The sequence below is a fragment of the Balaenoptera physalus genome (genome assembly GCF_965194825.1).
Source record: "Balaenoptera physalus genome assembly, chromosome: 6".
Lineage (NCBI taxonomy): Eukaryota > Metazoa > Chordata > Mammalia > Artiodactyla > Balaenopteridae > Balaenoptera > Balaenoptera physalus.
Window position 1 is genome coordinate 64,994,505 of NC_138885.1, and position 21,752 is coordinate 65,016,256.

The 21,752-nt window shown below is 37.7% G+C and overlaps 1 protein-coding gene across 5 annotated transcripts in view; it reads right to left on the bottom strand.

The window, feature by feature from the left end:
* Positions 1 to 21,752, bottom strand: part of METTL8 (methyltransferase 8, tRNA N3-cytidine) — an 84,761-nt gene that overhangs the window by 40,271 nt on the left and 22,738 nt on the right. For 3 of the 5 annotated variants that reach the window (XM_082465478.1, XM_082465475.1, XM_082465476.1), the window contains 2 exons: positions 10,276 to 10,441; positions 6,357 to 6,511 (listed from right to left, as the gene is read on the bottom strand). In XM_082465478.1, coding sequence (XP_082321604.1) covers positions 6,357 to 6,511; positions 10,276 to 10,287 — 167 coding nt within the window. In that variant the 5' untranslated portion in view covers positions 10,288 to 10,441. Of the gene's footprint in view, positions 1 to 6,356; positions 6,512 to 10,275; positions 15,682 to 21,752 lie in introns of those variants that run through there. The other 2 variants (XM_082465477.1, XM_082465474.1) reach the window with 2 other exon arrangements.

The following is a 21,752-nucleotide window of genomic DNA, read 5'->3' on the forward strand; positions in this document are numbered from 1 at the left end:
CTTTCTCAACCTTTGCTAGGGCTGCCTAATGAGTATGAGTAATGACTTGTCAGCTGACCTTTCCCTAGTACTGCTTCTGAGGGATAAAGATAGGGTTAGGAGCCACTCTGAGCCACACACGAATCTACAGTTTCTTTCCTTGGTCACTAACTGTCTATGTACGAACAGTATGAACTCTTGTAGTTGCTGTTGGCATAGTTTTTGCTTGCTTTTACTACTTCTTATTGATTTTGTTGGAGGAGGGATACTTTGTTTTTCAGATTCATCCCATCTTCTTTACCTGGAGGACTCAGGCTTCTTAGTGAAACAGACTAGAGCTCCTTTAGAGCAGTGATCATCTGCTGTTCGTCTCCTGAGTACTTCTCTGAACCTAGCCCAGTGATGGGTACATGTCAATAAAACAAAAGTGCTGAGGAAAAAAGGTTATCATTTCATGTTCTGTAATGGTTAACTCTAGGTGTCCTGAACAACAGAGCCTGATTAATTCTCCTAAAATACTTCTTTTGTCACACCATTTACCCGGTTTCAAAATGTGAAACCTCTCTTCCCAGTGGGCTGGTCTATTTGCTTGCTTTTGTACACGAAATCTACCTCATGTACAATGCAGATCTTTGCTCATGCTCATGTCTAGAACAAAAGGGTTTTCACTATTTAAATCCTCCTCATCCTTCAGAGCCCAGGTTAAATCCTACCTACTCTATGAAATCTTATTGACTTTCTTACATCCCCATCTCAAAAATCTCTTCCTATTCTAAAGACTATTCCTATGGTCTTCACTGTCTTCACTGTATGACCCTGCACAGTCCTCTATACTGTTTATTTATTCATTGGTATATATCTCAACTCTCCATCTTATAATAATAACAAGAATGATGCCTTTTAGGGAGCTTACTACTACTAAATGTTTTACATATTTATTTCCTTTAATACTCACAACACCTCATGAAAAAAACTTGCTCAAATTCCTACAGCTGGAAAGGGGTAGAGTCAGGGCTTAAATTCAGATTTTGTGGGTTCTGAAGCCCATGTTTAGCTATGATATTTTTAAAATTTATTTTTTATTTATTTAATTTTATTTTTAATAGCTACGATATTAACTCTCAGTCCAGCTGTAAATTTCGAGTAGACATGAACTGGATCTCCTATTTCCCTACATTGATTCACTCATTCAAACAAACTTATTGGGTGCCTAAAATATAGAGAATATAGCAATGAAATAGATATAAGCTAAGCTCTTCTCTGAAGAGTCATACAATCTAATAACGAAGATAAAACAGATACATAAGTAACTAAAGTACATGTTAGGAAATGGTAATAATAATAATAATAATACAGTTAATTCTTATGTGTTGCTTATTTATCATGTATATACAATTTATATTATAATATATATATATTAATTCAATCCTTACAACAACTCTGTGAGGTTAATATTACTATTATTATCCCATTTTAGAGATGAGGAAACTGAGGCACAGAGAGATTAAGTAACTTCCTAAAGTTAGACATGTAGACTGCCTCTTTTAACATCTAGATTGACTCTCATGACAAATTATTGTACAAAGAAAATTCAGACTATATAGTAAGAAAGAATTCTTGATACCTGAACTCTATTGGCATGCTGGAAACAGTCAATTATTTAAATGGGTTATGTAATAGAAAGTCATGTTACAGGATATAGGTCTTACCTTGGATCTACAGAGAATCACTTAGCTCAGTGCTTTTAAACTAAAGGTCATGACACTTTTAGTGAGTCATGAAATCAATTTAGTTAGCCTATCTACATTTAAAAAGAGAAATAAACAAAAATGGAGCAGAAAAGAACAAATGGAAACTATGAGTGCATGTCTTACATGGTAAAACTGCATAGGAAACTTCTGTTCCTGTTTCATATATGTGCATGTGTTATACAAACAGGTACTGTTCCATGATGTAAACTGTTCTCCTTACTGTGGGTCATGCCAAAAAGCTTGAAAGCTGCTGGCCTAGCTGATTTAGTTGTATGATAATACAGGTGCTTACTGCTTCCTTATAAATTTCAGGGATCCCCTGAAAAGTTCCTATACACTTAAACCAGGAACAGCGTGGAATAAGGAATGATTTTTCCAAGTAACTGTGTAATTTGCTCAATACAGACAGATGTCTGGGCCATGTCTCACAAGCACTCTGAATATAGTTTCATGTCAGTGCCCCCCAAATTGATAAATGTACTAAGTATAACTAAAAGACTATAAGTGGAATACAAAATGATTTAGTCACTGTGGAAAAGTTTGGCGGTTCCGCAAAAAGTTAAATATAGAATTACCACATGACCCCACAGTTCCATTCCTAGGTGACTCAAACAACTACATGTACACACATGTTCACAGCAGCTCTGTTCACAAGAGCCAGAAGGTGGAAATAGCTTAAATGTCCATCAGTGAATGAGTGGATAAACCAACTGTGGTATATACACACAACGGAATACTATTCGGTCATAAAAAGGAATCAAGTACCGATACATGCTACAATATGGATGGATCTCCAAGACTTTATGCTAAGGGAAAGAAGCCAGACACAGACGATCACATATTGTATAATCTCATTTATACGAAATATGCAGAAGAGGTAATTCTCTAGAGAGGAAACACAGATTGGTGGTTGCCAGGGGCTGGGAACTGTAGCATGAGTATAAGAGGCCTAATGGATAAGGGATTTTACTTTAGAGTGATGGAAATGTTTTGGAACTAGATAGAGATGCTGGTTTCACAAAATCGTGAATGTAATTAATGCCACTGAACTGTTCACCTAAAATGGTTAATTTTATGTTATGTGAAATTCACTTAACTAAACTATTAAGAATTAAGAGCCTATAGGCAGATGTAAATACTAGTAATATCCACAATCTGGAGGGCAAATATTACTCAGGATATAGAAACTGAAGAAAAAGGGTATTTTTATTTTTTCTCAAAAGATTTTTAACAAGAGGTTCATATATAGAGTAAATAGTTCTTATTAACTAAACTAGAGGCTAAAGGGAAAAATGAACTGTACACAATTCTGATCAACATCTCTGAGAGAAAACTGACATGTACTTGTTAAGAAACTTCTTAAAAAATCAAAATTCAGCATGAGGAGACATTATTCTTAAATATAAAGGAGGAAATAAGGAAGGAAGTGAGAACTTTTAGACAAAACTTTGGACTTGAAGTAAGGAGAAAGTAAACCAGTCTTCTGGTTTTCAGTTTAATTTACTTATCTTCTCTTCAAGCAAAAAAATGGGGGGAACTGGGGTGGAGGACGTGGGGAGGTGATGTGAAGCAACTACTTTCCTCTTCCCTTGGAGAAAATTATTATTTTTTTATTATTACAGTATGTATCTGCCTTTGGAGAGAGTTCACTAGAGGTATCCTGCACAGGCAGGGTAACTTCTTTGGGGGTATGCTATGGAGGAGGATGGCTGTAGAGACCAGATCAAGGTTTTTCAAACTCTGGTCGGCTGAACCCTAAAAGTAGGCCGCTAGAGGGAGGGAGGGGTGGGAGAGGAAAAGGGAAGTGGAGCTGTCGATGCCCCAAGCCTCTATGACCACTTCACTTCACTCAGAGTAGGTTTGTTTTTACCTTTTAAATATTGGGATTCTATGTTAAGCCTTCACTTGGAAAAAAAATTCTGCTAAAGTTTGAAACCACTGGACTGCATCAAGGATTCCTAAACCTGGTAGCTCAACAGAATCACTGAAAGAACTTTTTCAAATTAGAAATTCCTGGGCCATACCTCAAGGGATTCTTGTGCAGCAGCCCTAAGCTAGCCCACAGTATCTGAGAGGCACTGAACCAGATGACCCTTGCTTCCCTGAGAGCCTATGACAAAACAGAACTTAAATGGGCAGGCAGGAATCTTGGGCAAAAAGGCTAGTGATAGCAAATGGAAAAAGAGATGTAGACAACTAAATCACTAGAGTCTACTGACAAAAAACAAAACAAAACAAAACAAAAAACCTGGCAAACGAGGAGCTTGCCTAGGACCAGAAGTTCCTCTGGAGGTTTAACTGACAATTATCTCAGAGCCTATTATAACTGTCCAAATTGCTGGTGATAGTCAAAATGGTTTAACTTAGCAACTGTCCAAGAAAGTATAATGTCGGCCACACATGTAATTTAAAATTTTCTCGTAGCCATGATAAAAAAAGTGAAAAGAAAGGAAATTAATTTTAATAATATACTGTAATTCAATATATCCAAAATAATATCATTTTAACATTTATTGAATAATTAAGTACAAAAATTATTAATGATATACTTTACCTTTTACTTGTATTAAGTCTTCAAAATGTTACAGCACATCTCACACTTCAGACTAACCAGGTTTCAAGTGCTCAAAAACCATATGTGGGTAGTGGCCACCATATTGTATAGTGCAGGACTAATTAATAAAAAGTCAATCTATTTCCTTTTAAAATTGATATTCTGTTGCAATATAAACACAGAAAGTCCATGAATTACTTTCCCAGCCCTAGAGGTCCTGCTCCCAACGCTAGTCAGATAACAATCTTGTCTGCAGATATTATACCCCACCTCACATCTTCAGCCCTGACTGCTTCCTAGCAGTGGAGTCTATGTTCTGGACATTTTTCTCAGGATGTCCCTCTCTCAAAACCTATTCAAAATATCTAAAATTAAATGCACCATCTTTATTCCAAAATAAAAAATCAATTTACCTCTTATTTTGTCAAATTCCTATATCTGTTATGAGCACTCATATACAAGTCTTTATGTGGACATATGTTTTCATTTATTCTGGTAAATACCTAGGAGTGGGTGGAATTGCTGTGTCATATGGTAAGTGTATATTTAACTTTATAAGAAACCACCTGTTTGACATAGAGAACAAACTAGTGGTTACCGGGGGGAGAGAGAAGAGGGAGGGGCAATATAGGGGTAGGGAATTAAGAGGTACAAACTATTATGTATAAAATAAGCTACAAGGATGAGAATACAGCCAATATTTTATAACTGTAAATGGAGTATAACCTTTAAAAATTGTGAATCACTATATTTTATACCTGTAACTTACATAATATTGTACATCAACTACACTTCAATTTAAAAAAAGATAAACCACCTGTTTTTCTTCTATTATATTTAAAAAAAAATCAATTTACCTCTTGATTTTCCTACTTCTATTAGTCACCTAGGATCAAACCTTCAGAGTTGGGGCTTCCCTGGTGGTGCAGTGGTTGAGAATCTGCCTGCTAATGCAGGGGACACGGGTTCGAGCCCTGGTCCGGGAAGATCCCACATGCTGCGGAGCAACTAGGCCCGTGAGCCACAATTGCTGAGCCTGCACTCCGCAACAAGAGGCCGCGATAGTGAGAGGCCCGCGCACCGCGATGAAGAGTGGCCCCCGCTTGCCACAATTAGAGAAAGCCCTCGTACAGAAACGAAGACCCAACACAGCCAAAAATAAATGAATTAAAAAACACAATCTTGCTCCTACCCCACACCTGGCCTATTACCATTCCAACCTTATCATTTACCAGTCTCCTAGAAGAGCCTTTATTTCAGACAAACTATCCTGTTCTCCTGAATATGCCTTATACTTCCTCATCTAGGTGGATATGACTGTCTACCCACCTAGAATGCCCTTACTCCAGCTTTACTTATCTATTATTCCACAAATATTTATGTGTCAGGCACCATACTGGGTACTGGAGAAAGAATAAATATCTCAGTTTCCCCACTTAAACCTTCCTTTATATGCCAATTATAACTCAATAAAGCTGAAAAAAAAATCTTCCTGACTATGCCAAAATAGAAGTGATTCTACATTGTTGAGTTGTTCTTATATAGACCTATGCCTTATAAGAACACTCTGGGCCCCTACAATTTGCTGCCTTGTATTCCTAATTATCAGTTTTTCCTATAAATACCCATCTATCTTCACAAATAGAGGGTGGATTTCCTAAAAGCATGAATTAAGGTCAAACCAATGTGTTTTCCCTGGTGCTCAGTAAGCAGCAGGTACTGAGTACACATTTGCTGATTGATAAGTACTTGTAAAAGAGGCAAGTGGAGGGCTCTACCTAGAAAAGAAGCCCCCTCTGTGATATGCTGCCAAATCAGGATCAGAGGTGAGCAGGGAGGGCCTGCAAGAACCCAAAGCTGAGGAAAGCACTTGGGAAACTTCACTTTTCTAATTCTCTTTGCAAAGAAATTCAGGATTGACAACATTTAAGTTAGGATCAGTTATCCTTGCTTTTAACTTCAACAACGTAAGTGCTCAATTTAAAAAATCCTTTTCTGGCACTAAATGAAAATACTAACACTGGTGACGCTTAATGTACATACATTATATCACACCTAAAAAGATAACTTACCACATGTTGTGTTCAAAAACTTTGGCTGGATCAGTTAAAATCCTTGATCCCAGAGGGGCCACTGGGTGATAACTACTTTGGCATCTGTGAGGCACCTTTCTTATCCTTAGACAAGAAAAATAATTTCTCCAAATCACATTCATCCTGATCAGTACCTGGAAAGTTACAAACAGTTAATTAGTCAATATGGATTAAACAATATATTATTTATCTAAGAGCCAAAAACTGGTCTAAAAGGTTTACAAGCTGAGAAAGGACATGAAAACTAAAAAATCTGAAATGAAAGATGGGCACGGTAGCTTCTTTCCTGAAGTATTTTTCAGGCCAAGAGAAGGGAAAAGAATATTTGGAGTGTGCAACATTGCCTGGCGTTCTTTATAAGTCACAGCCTTGATCAACTTTGCTTTGTTTGGTATTTGCTTATATAATTTTTAGCACATGACCAAAGCATGTAAGCCCAGAATCTGGATTTTGTATTCTAATAAGTTTTTTTAAGTGATTTTATTATTTTGTTTTGGGAATTCTACGCAAATGTATTTCTAGGGAATATTTGATGACCGCTAGACCAAAAACCCAAGTATAGGAGCAGAATAAGAAAACAAATTTTTAAAATCTCATTCCCTGGGCTGGGCTGAATAATATGAATATTGGTAAAATAAATAAGTAAATACTATATTAAGATATGATCCCAACAATTCTTAATTCTAACAACCCTGTATACATACATTTTAAAGAATAATCAGTAATGCATTTGCAAAATAGATTTCCCTGTACAAAACGCATGCTTAAATCTCAGCTCAAGAGGAGAATCATCATTTGATTAGCCAAATCTATCTCCATTTCTGGAGAATAACTTAAACATTTAAAGAGTATGTTATTTTAATTATGTACTGGCGTATATGTCGGCTTAAAACCTTCATGGAAAAGTATCAAAAATAAGTTCTAAAGAGCTTATTTTTTCCAATAAGAATCCATTGTAATATCGCTTGGCATTTCACCCCCATTCAGTTGTTAATCGCAACATTCAGCCTAACGCTTGTAAGCTGTCAGGTAGAAACAGATGCTAAAAGGTGTGTATATATAATATGCATTAGAGACTATCCCAGGTGCTATCAGGCATAAAAAGTGACATGTATTGTACACCCTTTACCACCTTACTGAAAGTCAATGGGTTTTAAGACTATGAATTCCAAAACAAACTGCAGAATGTCAAAAACATCTCATTGTGCTTTTAAACATAAAATTCAAGATTTTCCTTTTGGGAAAAAAAGGCTTAGTTACACACACCAAAAAGACTGCAATGATTCCATTCAAATGTGACTAACAGTGATGAGAAATGAAACATTCAATAGCTAGTGCAGATCTCCTGTTTCTTATTTGTTTTTCCTTCTCCACTAAATGCAAGCTCTTTGGTGGAGGCAAATGAAATCAAATGCTCTGCCTACCACTACCTTTCCTCTGATGTGCCTTTGTTCTTTTCTCCTGTCACTGTTCCACATAAGACTAACAAAACCCTACCAGCACAATTATTTTTAGAGCTCTCTTTCTGCACTGAACATTATTCATAAAATCTTCCGTATGCTTAAGAGTAGAAATGGATTACACCTAGAAAAAGAGGCAATTCATGCTCAAAAGTATGAAATGATGTAAATGTTTTCCACCCAGGAAAGCCAAATCAAAATGAAATTTCAATCCTTCAAATAATCACGTGATACTTATCTATATCTATCTATATATAGAAGAGGAAGAGAAGGGAAAAAAAGATAATGTTTCTCTCACTATAAATGACCAAGAACATCTATAGACAGCTGGAGACAAAAAGGCATAACCAGATTGGATATTAGGCAATTCAGGAAAATGTCAGGGAAGTGTGTGCCTTGCAGACTGCTAGCCCATAGAAAAACACGGTGTAGCCAGGGCCTAAACATGTGGCAATTTGTCCAGCTTAGGCAGCTGTTCTTCTAATTAACCACACAAACATCTTTATTTCATTTATGTATTATCTACAACAGCCTTGCAATGCTCTTTATCTTTTTTATTATATAAATATATAGTAAACTGTATAATAAACATAGATACATAATAAAACTACATAAACGCTTTCTGAACTAAATCGCAAACTTCTAAGGGCAGCACCAAGCTGCTTGTGAATTAATTGTTTGACTGACTACACAAAAATGGTACTTGTCTGACATAAATTTAATTGGAAGGAAGTTACTTCATATTTCCCAAGGTGGCTCCTTAGATCCTTGCAGTGTGGAAGAAGGAAGTGACTGAAGAGTTGACGCTATACAGGCAGCTATCCAGTTATAGTCACTCCAACGATTAATACATATGTGCTTTGTTATGACTATCATGTTAGCTTAATGTTTACTAGGTCATGGTTCCATTTTGTGATGAGAAAAAAAGAGAAGGGCAGGGTCAGCTCCCGAAAGAATTCTGGTAGAGAAAATTGGTTTCTGCCACTAGAGAGTCCCACTCTCTTTATGTACCCTCTATTAACTCTCTTTCGGCATACCCTAATTTGCTTTTTTTTTTTTTTCCTGGAGTGCAAAGTTTATTTATTTATTTAAAACATCTTTACTGGAGTATAATTGCTTTACAATGGTGTGTTGATTTCTGCTTCATAACCAAGTGAATCAGCTATGCATATACATATATCCCCATATCTCCTCCCTCTTGCGTCTCCCTCCCACCCTCCCTATCCCACCCCTCTAGGTGGTCACAAAGCCCCAAGCTGATCTCCCTGTGCTATGCGGCTGCTTCCCACTAGCTATCTGTTTTACATTTGGTAGTATATATAAGTCCATGCCACTCTCTCACTTCACCCCAGCTTACCCTTCACCCTCCCCGTGTCCTCAAGTCCATTCTCTACATCTGCGTCTTTATTCCGGTCCTGCCGCTAGGTTCTTCAGAACCTTTTTTTTTTTTTTTTTAGATGCCATATATATGTGTTAGCATACGGTATTTGTTTCTCTCTTTCTGACTTACTTCACTCTGTATGACAGACTCTAGGCCCATCCACCTCACTGCAAATAACTCAATTTCATTTCTTTTTATTGCTGAGTAATATTCCATTGTATATATGTGCGACATCTTCTTTATCCATTCATCTGTCGATGGACACTTAGGTTGCTTCCATGTCCTGGCTATTGTAAGTATAGCTGCAATGAACATTGTGGTACATGACTCTTTTTGAATTATGGTTTCCTCAGGGTATATGCCCAGTAGTGGGATTGCTGGGTCATATGGTAATTCTATTTTTAGTTTTTTAAGGAACCTCCATACTGTTCTCCATAGTGGCTGTATCAGTTTACATTCCCACCAACAGTGCAAGAGGGTTCCCTTTTCTCCACACCCTCTCCAGCATTTATTGTTTGTAGATTTTTTGATGATGGCCATTCTGAGCAGTGTGAGGTGATACCTCACTGTAGTTTTGATTTGCATTTCTCTAATGATTAGTGATGTTGAGCATCCTTTCATGTGTTTGTTGGCAATCTGTATATCTTCTTTGGAGAAATGTCTAGGTCTTTGGCATACCCTAATTTGAATATAAGTTTAACTAAGATATTATTTGCATAATGAAATTGTACGGATAAGTAGTACTTTCATTTGAAATAACACAAAGAAGCATAGCTAAACATATTCTATTCACCCAAAAGAAGGCAGGAAAGGAAGAAGGAGAAACTAAAGATCAGATGGAACAATTAGAAAACAAATACCAAGATGACATATTTAAATCCAACCGTATCAGTAATTACATTAAGTGTAAATGGATTCCAGTTCAAAGACACAGGTTGTTAATTTGTATGAAAAAGCAATACTCAACCATACACAGGTCTCCCCCACTATCCAAAAGTAGAGGATTCCTGTGAAACCTTTTGTAAGCCAAAATGGCGTAAAGCAAAAAAGCAATTACCTTAGGACACATCTTGTTAATAGATGCACAAAATAAATCAAGATAAAGCACAGATGCTCAAAGCTACGGCGGCTTAATGCTGGGATGCTGAGTGTAGTTCCCAGGGAAGGAGCTTGGAGGTGCCACTCTTGATGCTCAGGGTTTGCACCGCCTCTGTAACAGCTCACTGCAAAACAAACACTGAAAGCTATTTTCGGTTAAGTAAAGTGAAAATCCTCTTCAGATTTCTTTCATTTAGCGACAACAGGTACCAATGTAGGTCTTTCATCAAAGTGAAGGAGGTAAAGCAAACTTTCAAAAAGCAGGGCATACCTGTATTGTCTATAAGAGAAGCACTTTAAAGATACAAATAGATTACAATTAAAAAAGAGATGGGACCTGGTAGCCCTACAAGCATTTGGTGTTAAACATAAACTCTGTGCAATGATGACTGGGATGGGAAAAGAGCAGGACAAATATTTGAGCAGAAGAGCAGTCTTTCTTGATTCCTTCTGGTGAGCAGGGGTTGCTGCTGACATTTCTTCTGATCTGAGGTGGTGGGATCTAGGTCTTTCCAGATCTCTGCAGTTCACCTCCAGGGTTTTAATTGCTCTGGAGATACAAGGGAGCAATAAACTTGGGAAGCTGCCCTTTACACCTGCTGGCATTTGAGGGTATAGGAGTGAGTTAAAGGGTTAGGAATCAAAATTACACTTATTTAATGAAGCAACTTAGTAGCTCCACTCTTTTGTCTTTCATAATTCACATATTCAGTTGTGAAATCTGACATACATACAGACAAGTACATAAAACATGGATGTTTAATAAACAGTCATAAAAGAAGCAGCCCTTCAGCATACTTGTGCTCAGCAGCCCTTGCTCCCACCTCAGACAAAAGCCCCCACCCCGCCTGGTGCTCATTTCCTTCCTTGTGTGTCCCCAGTTTTGCCATCTACTGATGCATTCCTAAACAACACTGTTTAATTTTGCCTATTTTTGAACCTTATATAAATGGCGATCCTACTTTATAGCTTCTGGGTCTTCTTGGGCCCTGTAGTACATTGAAAAAAAAGAAAAAAAAAAGAGATACCATGCAAACACTGCATGAAAAAATCTAGTGGAGGTATAATAATAGACAAAATAGACTTTTAAAAAGACTATTACATTTAATAATGATGAGCCAATTCATCAAGACATAAAAATCCTAAATGTACCTGTACCTAATACCAGAGCTTCAAAATACATGAAGCAAAAATATAATTTTTTAAAAGGAAAAATTAACAAATTCACGGCAATACTTGGAGATTTTAATAGCCCTCTCTCAGTAATAAACAGAACAACACTCAGAGATGAACTATCAAAAAATCAATAAGGACATAGAAGTTTTGAACATTATCAACTTGACCTGAATGACATTTATAGAAAGAGCAATATACCTAATAACAGCAGAATACACATTTTTTCAAGTGATCATGAAACATCTGCCAAGGCAGACCACATATACTGAGCTATAAGACAAGTCTTAATAAATTCCAAAGTATTCAAATCATACAGAGTATGTTTTCTGACCACAATAGCGATATTAAATGTTAATATTTTTGATGAATTGACTCATTAATAAATACCCCTCCTTATTTCTAGTAACAGTCATTTTCTTGAAGTCTGCTTTGTCTAATATTAATATAACCTCACCAGCTGTCTTATGCAGTGTTGTGTATGATATATCTTTTAAAAAATATATTTCTGTGTTTACATTTTAAAGAAGGAGCGTATTGCTTATTCTTGCTTTTTTATCCAAACATAAAATAATAATAAGATACCTAGAAAAATTCCCAAATATTTTGAAATTAAGCAATGTATTTCTAAATAACTTATGGGTCTAAGATTTACATGAGTTAGTAAATCTTAAGGTAAATTAGAAAATATGTTGAACTGAATAATAATCAAATCTTAAAATATCAAATTTTATGGGATGTAGCTAAAGCAATGTTTAGAACAAATTTATAGTTTTAAATGCTTCTATTAGAAAGGAAAAAAGATCTCAAATCAATGATCTCAGTTTCAATCTCAAGAAACTAGAAAAATAGTAAGTTTGATGCAAAGTAAGTAGAAAGAAGGAAGTAATAAAAAATAAAAGCATAAATCAATGAAATAGAAAATGGACAAAACAGGGACGATCAAGGTCAAAAGTTTGTTCTTTGAAAATATTAATAAAACTGATAAACCTCTGACAAGACTGATACCAAACATTTGTGTTTCAGAAAATACAAATTTCTAATAATAGGAATGAAAGAGGAGACATCACCATAGACCCTACAGACCTTGTAAACGCTAATAGGGAGCTATTATGAACAATTTTATTCCATTTATTAGGTGGGATAAATGCCTTAAAAATACAGTTTACCAATAATAACTTACTAAAACAGCACAAGAAAAAAATCTAAAGAGCTCTAAATTTATTAAGTAAATAAAATTTATAATTAAAAGCAAACAAACATCACATCCATTAGGATGGGTATAATTAAACAAACAAAAAAGAAAATAACAAGTGTTGGTAAGGATATGGAGAAATTGGAGTCTTTGTGCATTGCTGGTGGGAATGTAAAATGGTACAGCTGCTGTGAAAAATAGTATGCCAATTCCTCAAAATATTAAGCATGGAATTACCATACAATCTAGCAATTTTACTTCTGGATATATACCCAAACGAAGTGAAAGTGGGGGCTCAAAGAGATATTTGCATACCATGTTTATAGCAGCATTATTCACAATATACAAAAGGTGGAAACAATCCAAATGTCCATCAAAGATGAATGGGTAAACAAAATGTGATATACACATAAAATAGAAAATTATTCAGACTTTAAAAATAGGGGAATTTTGGAACATGCTACAACATGGATAAGCCTTGAAGGCATTATGCCAAGTGAAATAAGCCAATTGCAAAAAGACAAATGTTATATCATTCCTCTTAAATCAAGTCCTAGAGTGATCAATAAAGTTCATAGAGACAGAAAGTAGAATGGTGTTGTCAGGGGCTGGGGAGAGGAGAAAAAGGGGAGTTAAGTGTTTAATGGGTATGGAGCTTTAGTTGGGAGAAGATGGAAAAGTTCTGGAGATGGCTGGTTGTGATGTTTGCACAACAATGTGAATAAACTTAATACCACTGAACTCTACACCTAAAAACGGTTAAAATGATAAATTTTATGTATATTTTACCACAATAAAAAAACAAACCAAAAAACCTTCCTACAAAGAAAACTGGAGGCCCTGATGACTTCACTAGTGACTATTAAATGTTTAAGGAAGAAATAACACCAATCTTACACAGACTCTTTCAGAAAATAGGGGAGAGAACACTTCTCAATTTGTTTTATGAGGCCAGCATAACGTGGAAAAGTAGTACACTTGTATGAAATAAAGGTCTGAATATTGGCCACATTATTACAATGCAGTTTTCCCACAGACTTAGGGCTTCTCATTATAGTTCCTAGTTATCAGGTGTTTGTCAGGAATAAAACTTGCAGATATCCAAAGGAGGGAAGCCTGGTAAGAGTTTTCTAGGCATGTCTTGGTGTGCTTTAATTGCTAAGGCAGTTTGAGTTACAACAGTCCAGAGCAGAGAAATACGAAGGCAACAAGAAATCTCCACAAATTCTTGTTAGGTGTTTGAGTTTTAATTTACTGTTGGAAGCACCTTAAAAGGTTTGTGGTCCTGATGCTTCACTTAACTTAGCTCAAACTGATTCTGCCATATCAAATTCTAGTTCATATAATCACGTGGTATTTCTTTTACTTACTTTGCCTATAGGTTCTCACTCTCAGCTCACCATCCTACGGTGGTTCTTCCTCTCAAGTCCTATCAAGGTCAAAATGAAACAGAATGAAGAAGGAGCATGGCTTTAGGGCCATGGCCCTCTGAGATCTCAACACCAAGACTCAGTCATGAATAGTCAGTTGGCTAAAGCAATCACTAAGGAACAGATCCAGAAAGGAACTGAAGCTCATATGGGTATCAGAGTGAGAGAATTTCATTATCAATAGCATTTATTATGCTATAACTACACTGGTATGCCATGAAGAGCTGACAGACTTCCTGCCAGCTCTCAGATGTAGGTAAGTGTGCGCCCATTTTAGAATACAAGGAACGAACAAATGTATAAAATGACTTGGGTTCCACATATATATTGTATGACAAGCCAAGGAGAAGGTGGTTTTAATACTCACAAGTTTTCTGAGCTTACCACTAACACCACATTATGCTTGCAGCAAAAGCAGCAGCCTTGGTGTAGAAGGATGACTTGTAGGGAAGAGATCTCTGCCCTACCTCCAAATTTTGGCTAAATGCTTTGCTTTCCACTAAAATGTGGCCCTTTTCACAATGACTCACAGCCCTTACCATACTAACAAACTATATCATATTCTTCTGGAATAGGTAAGATGTATATAGGATATTTCATGTTTTAAGTAACTGCAAATGTTATTTTTGTAGAGTAATTGTTTTAAGTACTTCTTAAATAAAAGGGATGATTTTAGTAAAAGGAAAAACTGCATGCTATACATTACAATTTGAAAAAATCTTTGAGGAAGTAAATCACCAATCCCAATTTATTTTTCATATAAATACTAATTTTAAAAAAGTTAAGTATTTACCATGTTTGAGGCCCTGTTCTAAGCACTTTACATGTATTATCTTATTTAACCCCTATTTCCCTATCAAGGGGTCTTATTTTTATACCCATATTACATAGGAAAACCTCACACAGAATGAAGTAAAGTAACATGCTTAAAGTTACCTAACCAATAACTATTGGGGCTTCAACTTGACCCCAAACAGTTGAACGGGAGAGCCTATGCTCTACCTTTTTTTTTAAACATCTTTGTTATGCACATATGTACAATTTGTGCCCTACCTTTGTACACCACACATACAAGAAGGATCACAGTATTGATTCCCCAGTCTTTACTGGGGTTGCTAATTTGTTGTATTTGATTTAAGGAAGCCCAGAATTTCTTCCCTCCCTTCATCTTTCTCAATTCTGTTTTTTCTCTTGGGCCTTAATCAAATAGCAAGCAATGCCACTGGGAGACACCAGTCCCCAGATGTAGGGCAGCACAGTCATTCTCTTTTTCAGTACTCAAATCTCAAGATACGGGCAAAGTGCTCTTGCATAACCTAAATAACATAACATTTTAACACCCTGTTCTTTTCACTGGTCTTTTACTTTTACTCAGTTGAGGAGTAGAGGCAAAGAAGGACTTCTTTCCCTTACTATTTAAGCTTGAGCCTAAGATTGCTTCCTCACATCTCAATACTATTGGAAGGGCACCAAAGAACTAGAGCAAATAGTACTGTTGTTTGTGTGAATCTGTAATGATTATCCTTGGAGCATTTCGCTGGCTCTGAGCTGCCTCCCTAAGAATGATTTCCAGTTGTCTCAGCTCACTGAAATCTCAGAGAAAGAAACTGCCGTTAATCATACACTAAATGCCTTCCCTTTGTTTAAAAGTTAACTTCCCTTGGATGTTTCCTGGGTTCTGAGCATCCTTTAAATGAGTAAATTAGTGAGACATTCATGTTTTTACCTTTGTAACTGTTTAGCTTTCCTTCTAGGCTGGGAAGCTGGTACAAAGGTTTCATTCAGAGGAACAAACAACATCTAGATAAAGCTGCACTAACATTACCTGAGAGGCTACAATTAATGAGAGCAAATTAAAGTGCTATTGTTGTACTGTTGTGGATAGTGAAAGCGACAGGTAAGAAACACTTCAGTATCAACTACAGGTGTGAAAACTGAAGCCTCAATTAACCCTGTCAATTTCAGAGACCTCTGAGGGTGACCATCTGTGAGGCAAAGAGCTCAGGCAACTCGTACATCTTGTTTTCATCTCTCTTTGGATGATTATAATTTCAGGGAATAAATAAGGTTATTAGCAAGAACAGAACAACAACAAAATTACAGTAAGTATTTGCAGAGCACTTTTATCACACTATGACGTCAATCACTCTGCAGCTTCAAAATGGGAATCTCATGCTGTGTTTGCTCTCTAAGACCATCCTTAAAGGTGTCACCATGCACTCACACACACAAGAGGTTACTGGGACTCACATGTTATATGAAGGATTTCATGTAAACCCATCTCAAAGCTGTCTTAAACCTGAATATCTGAAGGGTATTCTATTCTAATTGCTCTGGAAGTTGTCTCCAAAAACATGCTGGACCAGAATGAAATCTGTTTTAACTCATTCACCTGCCATTTCACATTTGTGCGCACTACAGTAACTTCTGGAAGTAGTAGTCAGATTTGGTGGGCTGAGAAAAGGTATTAAGTTACATGCATACTTTATGTGTTACCAGTCCTTACAAATTCTAGTAAAAAACTCACATGAATGATGTTAATGGAGTTCTACACTTAATGAGACTTCTGCTTTCTGATTCATTGCAAATGGCTCTAACCCTAGGTACCCTAGATGGCAGGAGATGCTTGCACTTGTATGCAGGATTTACCCAGTCATGTTTGGCCTAATGTATCAATAAGGCTACCCTGGCACAAAATGGAATATTATAAAGAATTCAAGTCATAAATGAATGTTATATATAAAAACCTTGCGGGGGCTTCCCTGGTGGCGCAGTGGTTAAGAATCCGCCTGCCAATGCAGGGGACACAGGTTCGGGCCCTGGTCTGGGAAGATCCCACATGCCGCGGAGCAACTAAGCCTGTGCGCCACAACTACTGAGCCTGCACTCTAGAGCCTGCGAGCCACAACTACTGAGCCTGTGTGCCACAACTACTGAAGCGTGCACGTGCCTAGAGCCCGTGCTCCGCAACAAGAGAAGCTACTGCAATGAGAAGCCTGCGCACCTCAACGAAGAGTAGCCCCCACTCGCCACAACTAGAGAAAGCCCACGCGCAGCAATGAAGACCCAACACAGCCAAAAATAAATAAATAAAATAAATAAATTAAAAAAAAATCTTTAAAAAAACCCCAAAAACCTTGGGGACTTCCCTGGTGGCACAGTGGTTAAGAATACGCCTGCCAATGCAGGGGACACGGGTTCGATCCCTGGTCCAGGAAGATCCCACACACCACGGAGCAACTAAGCCCATGCGCCACAACTACTGAGCCTGTGCTCTAGAGCCCGTGTGCCACAGCTACTGAGCCCGCATGCCGTAGATACTGAAGCCTGCGTGCCTAGAGCCCGTGCTCTGCAACAAGAAAAGCCACTGCAATGAGAAGCCCGCACACTGCAATGAAGAGTAGCCCCCACTCTCTGCAACTAGAGAAAGCCCGTGAGTAGCAACGAAGACCCAACACAGCCATAAATAAATAAATAAATTTATTTAAAAAAAAAAAAAAAAAGGAATCTGCCTGCCAATGCAGGGGACACGGGTTTGAGTCCTGGTCCGGGAAGATCCCACAAGCCGTGGAGCAACTAAGCCCGTGCACCACAACTACTGAGCCTGTGCTCTAGAGCCTGCAAGCCACAACTACTGGGCCCGCATGCCACAACTACTGAAGCCTGTGCACCTAGAGCCTGTGCTCTGCAACAAGAGAAGCCATCGCAATGAGAAGTCCGTGCACCGCAATGAAGAGTAGCCCCCGCTCGCCGCAACTAGAGAAAGCCCGCATGCAGCAACGAAGACCCAATGCAGCCAAAAATAAAAATAAATAAATAATTTTTAAAACAAAAACTCGAAATATAACATTAATGAATAAAAGCATCCAAAAGAATGTATTTCCATAATTTCAAAAGAATGTGGGATTTAGGTAAGCAGAAATTATAGAACTGTGTAAATTCTATTTTAAAGAACTACAATTAGTTATAACTTGCAAAAAATCAAGGCAAACTGCACCATGGTCTATCAGGTAAAATTTTGACTGTCACATCACAGGAGGCATGACACAGTCAGAAAAGGCGCCAGAGAATGGAAAGTAAAATTCACAAGAATGATACAATTTCCACATGAAAACAGACAAGTTGAAAGTTTCCAGGGAGCAATACAGAATGCTAGGAATATAGAGTGGGTGGTCAGAGTATGTTAGATTCCTCATTAGGTACACTTGTGCTTTCTACCAATAACAGATGTTGCTCCCACTGGGATCAAGCCTTTTCTCCTCTTGTCTTAAAGAGTCTTCTTGGCCTGGTCTTCTGTCTACCCTCAGGCCTTTTATCCAATAGGAAACAGATCCCTGACCTCCTTGTGGCCTTGTGATTACTTGGAGCTTAATTTCAACATCTTGGTCTTACTGAAAAGATTAGCCTTCCTAAAAATACACCTTCCCATCTTCTCTTGCAGTTGGAGGAGCCATGTGACCATGTTCTAGAGGACAGAAGTCTGTTAAAGGGCAAAAGTCTTTGCCTCCATACAGAAGGGAAAGGGGCTGGAGGATGGCTTGCTGACACCCTCACTCTGCCTCTTTCCTGAATAAAGGAAAGTGAGGCTGTGTACAGGGGAGGGAAAGGGCCTGGTTCTTGACGGTATCATTGAACAGGTAAACCAATGATAGTTACCACTTTCCTCTGGATTTCCTGCTAGATGAGAAAAATAAATCCTTATATATTTTAGCCACTCTTAGGTTCTCTGTAATTTTCACCCAAGAGGATTCTAACATAACATCCATTACTATTGAGTCCTAGGAATACAGGGACAAATCTATTTGGTTCCTGCCCTCAAGAACCTTATCACCAGGGCTTCCCTGGTGATGCAATGGTTAAGAATCCGCCTGCCAATGCAGGGGACACTCGTTCAAGCGCTGGTCCACGAAGATCCCACATACTGCGGAGCAACTAAGCCTGTGAGCCACAACTACTGAGCCTGCGCTCTAGAGCCTGCGAGCCACAACTACTGAGCCCATGTGCCACAACTACTGAAGCCCGCACACCTACAGCCCGTGCTCTGCAGTAAGAGAAGCCACCGCAACGAGAAGCCCACGCACTGCAACAAAGAGTAGCCCCTGCTCACCGCAACTAGAGAAAGCCCACATGCAGCAACAAAGACCCAATGCAGCCAAAAAGAAATAAATAAATTAAAAAAAAAAAAAAGAACCTTACCACCAAGTGAAGAAGAATGAGATGCAAACAGAGTCCTGATAAATGTGTAATAGAGGTGGGCATAAAGTGCTATTAAAGTACAGAGGCATGAGTGATTAAGTCTCTTGGTTGTGGCTAGGGAAAGCTTCCTGGTGAAGGCAACATCTGTGCTGGGTCTAGGAGAGTGAATGGTAATATCCCAAGGAGATAAGGGTAAAAGCCAGGGCACCCCAGACAGAGGGACTAGCACAAATAAAGACAAAGAAGTATGAAAACATATGGTATATTCAGGGTAGCAAAAGTAATTTGAAGAAAGATGCTAAGTAACTTTGGAAATGAGTAGAGTCTGTAAGACTAAGGGCAGTAAGAATTGTAATAAGCACTGTGCTTTAGTTGATAAAGGGTTAACAATTCTGAAGTCACTATACAAATACACTGGAATTTAACAATTAAGAAGCAGATGGTGGGAATCAGGCTTCTCACCAGGAGTGGAAGGTTATAGATAAGTGAGGGGAGAAGGCTAGAATAATTCATATGGTAATGAATTAGAATTGGAGTCATCAGTATGAACTCATATTTAGCTTAATATAAATACAGATGTTACATACAGAACTAATTATAGATGTGTGTATATACATGGGTTAGCATACACACATATATTTCCTTATTCTGTTAGTTGAGAGGCAAACATACCCCTGTAGCAACAAGCACACCAGGGACCATCTTGGTTTCTAATACCATTCTCTAATAAAAGGAATCAGGGCTCCTTGGAAAAATAGCTGATGCTAGGATTGGGGCAGGGAATATATAAAATGAGCCTGTAGCATGGTGCCAGAAAGTAAGAAACTGCTCAAACAAAAACAAAAAAACAACCCACAATGATAAGGATATGTCAGAGGGACACATAAGCCAACTGAAAGCACTCCCAATGGCCAAAGCTGAAATACTGATACTCTGAACCACAAAATAATTTTGGCTTATAACCCAAAATATAAAATAAATATCCATGTGTTCATATTGATAGAAATGGTTGATTGAATAAATAAATAAATAAATAAATAAATGGGGGAGAAGGGACAAATCTCTCATGCAGAAGACTTCCAAATAATTTATGTAGACACTCCACCCTCAAGGAGGTGGAACATAACTCCTCATTCCTTAAATGTGGGCTGTGCAGAGTTACTTCCTTCTAAAGAGTACAGTATGGGATGTGGGGGAGTGACTTTGCAGTGGAGAAATTTGACAAACACTACCTCAGTCAGGTGATCAAGGTCAACATCAACAATGATAAGTCAGGTTGACAGGATATATTCTTTATATGATATGATGAGAATGGCACTTTGCCTCTGTATTCTTCTTCCTCCCCCAAACCCATAACTCCAGTCTAATCATGAGAAGAACATCAGACAAACCCCAACTGAGAAACATTCTTCAAAATACCTGACCAGTATTCCCCCAAACTGTCAAGGTCTTCGAAAACAAGTTAAATCCGAGAAACTGTCAGAGCCAAGACGAGCCTAAAGAGACACGACAACTAAATGTAGTGTATCTTGGATGGGATCCTGTAACAGAAAAAGGATATTAGGTGAAAAAAAATTTTTTAATCTGAGTAAACTATGGACTTTAGTTAACAATAACGTATCAATATTGATTCCTTAATTGTGACAAATATAGATACTAATGTAAGATATTAATAATAGGGGAATCTGGTATGGAGTATATGGTAACTATACTATTCTCACAATTTCTCTGTAAATCTAAAACTATTCTAAAGTTAAACTTTATTTTTTAGAAGTAATTTTATATGCTTAGAGCCTATGATGTGAGGGACAGATGGAGGTTGGAGTGGAGAAATGATTATAAGGCCGGAAAATTAGGCAGGGGCCAGATAATGAGTAATCTTTATGTATACCAAATTAAGCAGTTTGAATATTTTCTTATAGACACTGTCAACAACTGATGAGTTCTAAACAGGTAAACAACATGATCAGATTGTATTTTATAGAGATTGTTATGATGGTCTTATCCTGCCAATCACTGCGCCCTAAACGAGAGCAGTAAAAACCAAAGCTCTGGGACTGGGGCATCTACAGTTTCTTAAATCTTCACATATGATCCTGGTGCACATCAATGACTGAGAACCACTCCTATACAGAATTGATTAGATGAGGGCTACACTCAAGAAGAATTTGTCACAGATCATGAGAGCCAAAGATAGTGGCATGAGAATCAAAGAAGGGGCAAAGTCAAGACACACTTTAGAAGCTGAACCAATAGATTTTCTGAAATGACTAGCTGTGAAAGCAGGATGAAGTCAAATACGAGCCAAGATTTCTGGCCTGGGTAACTGGGTAGATCATGACACTATTCACGACAGAGTTCAAAAAAGGTGGATAATGGTGGGATGTGGGTAGGGAAGGGAAGAGAATAAGGTCAGTTTGCACATGACAAATTTTAAGGATC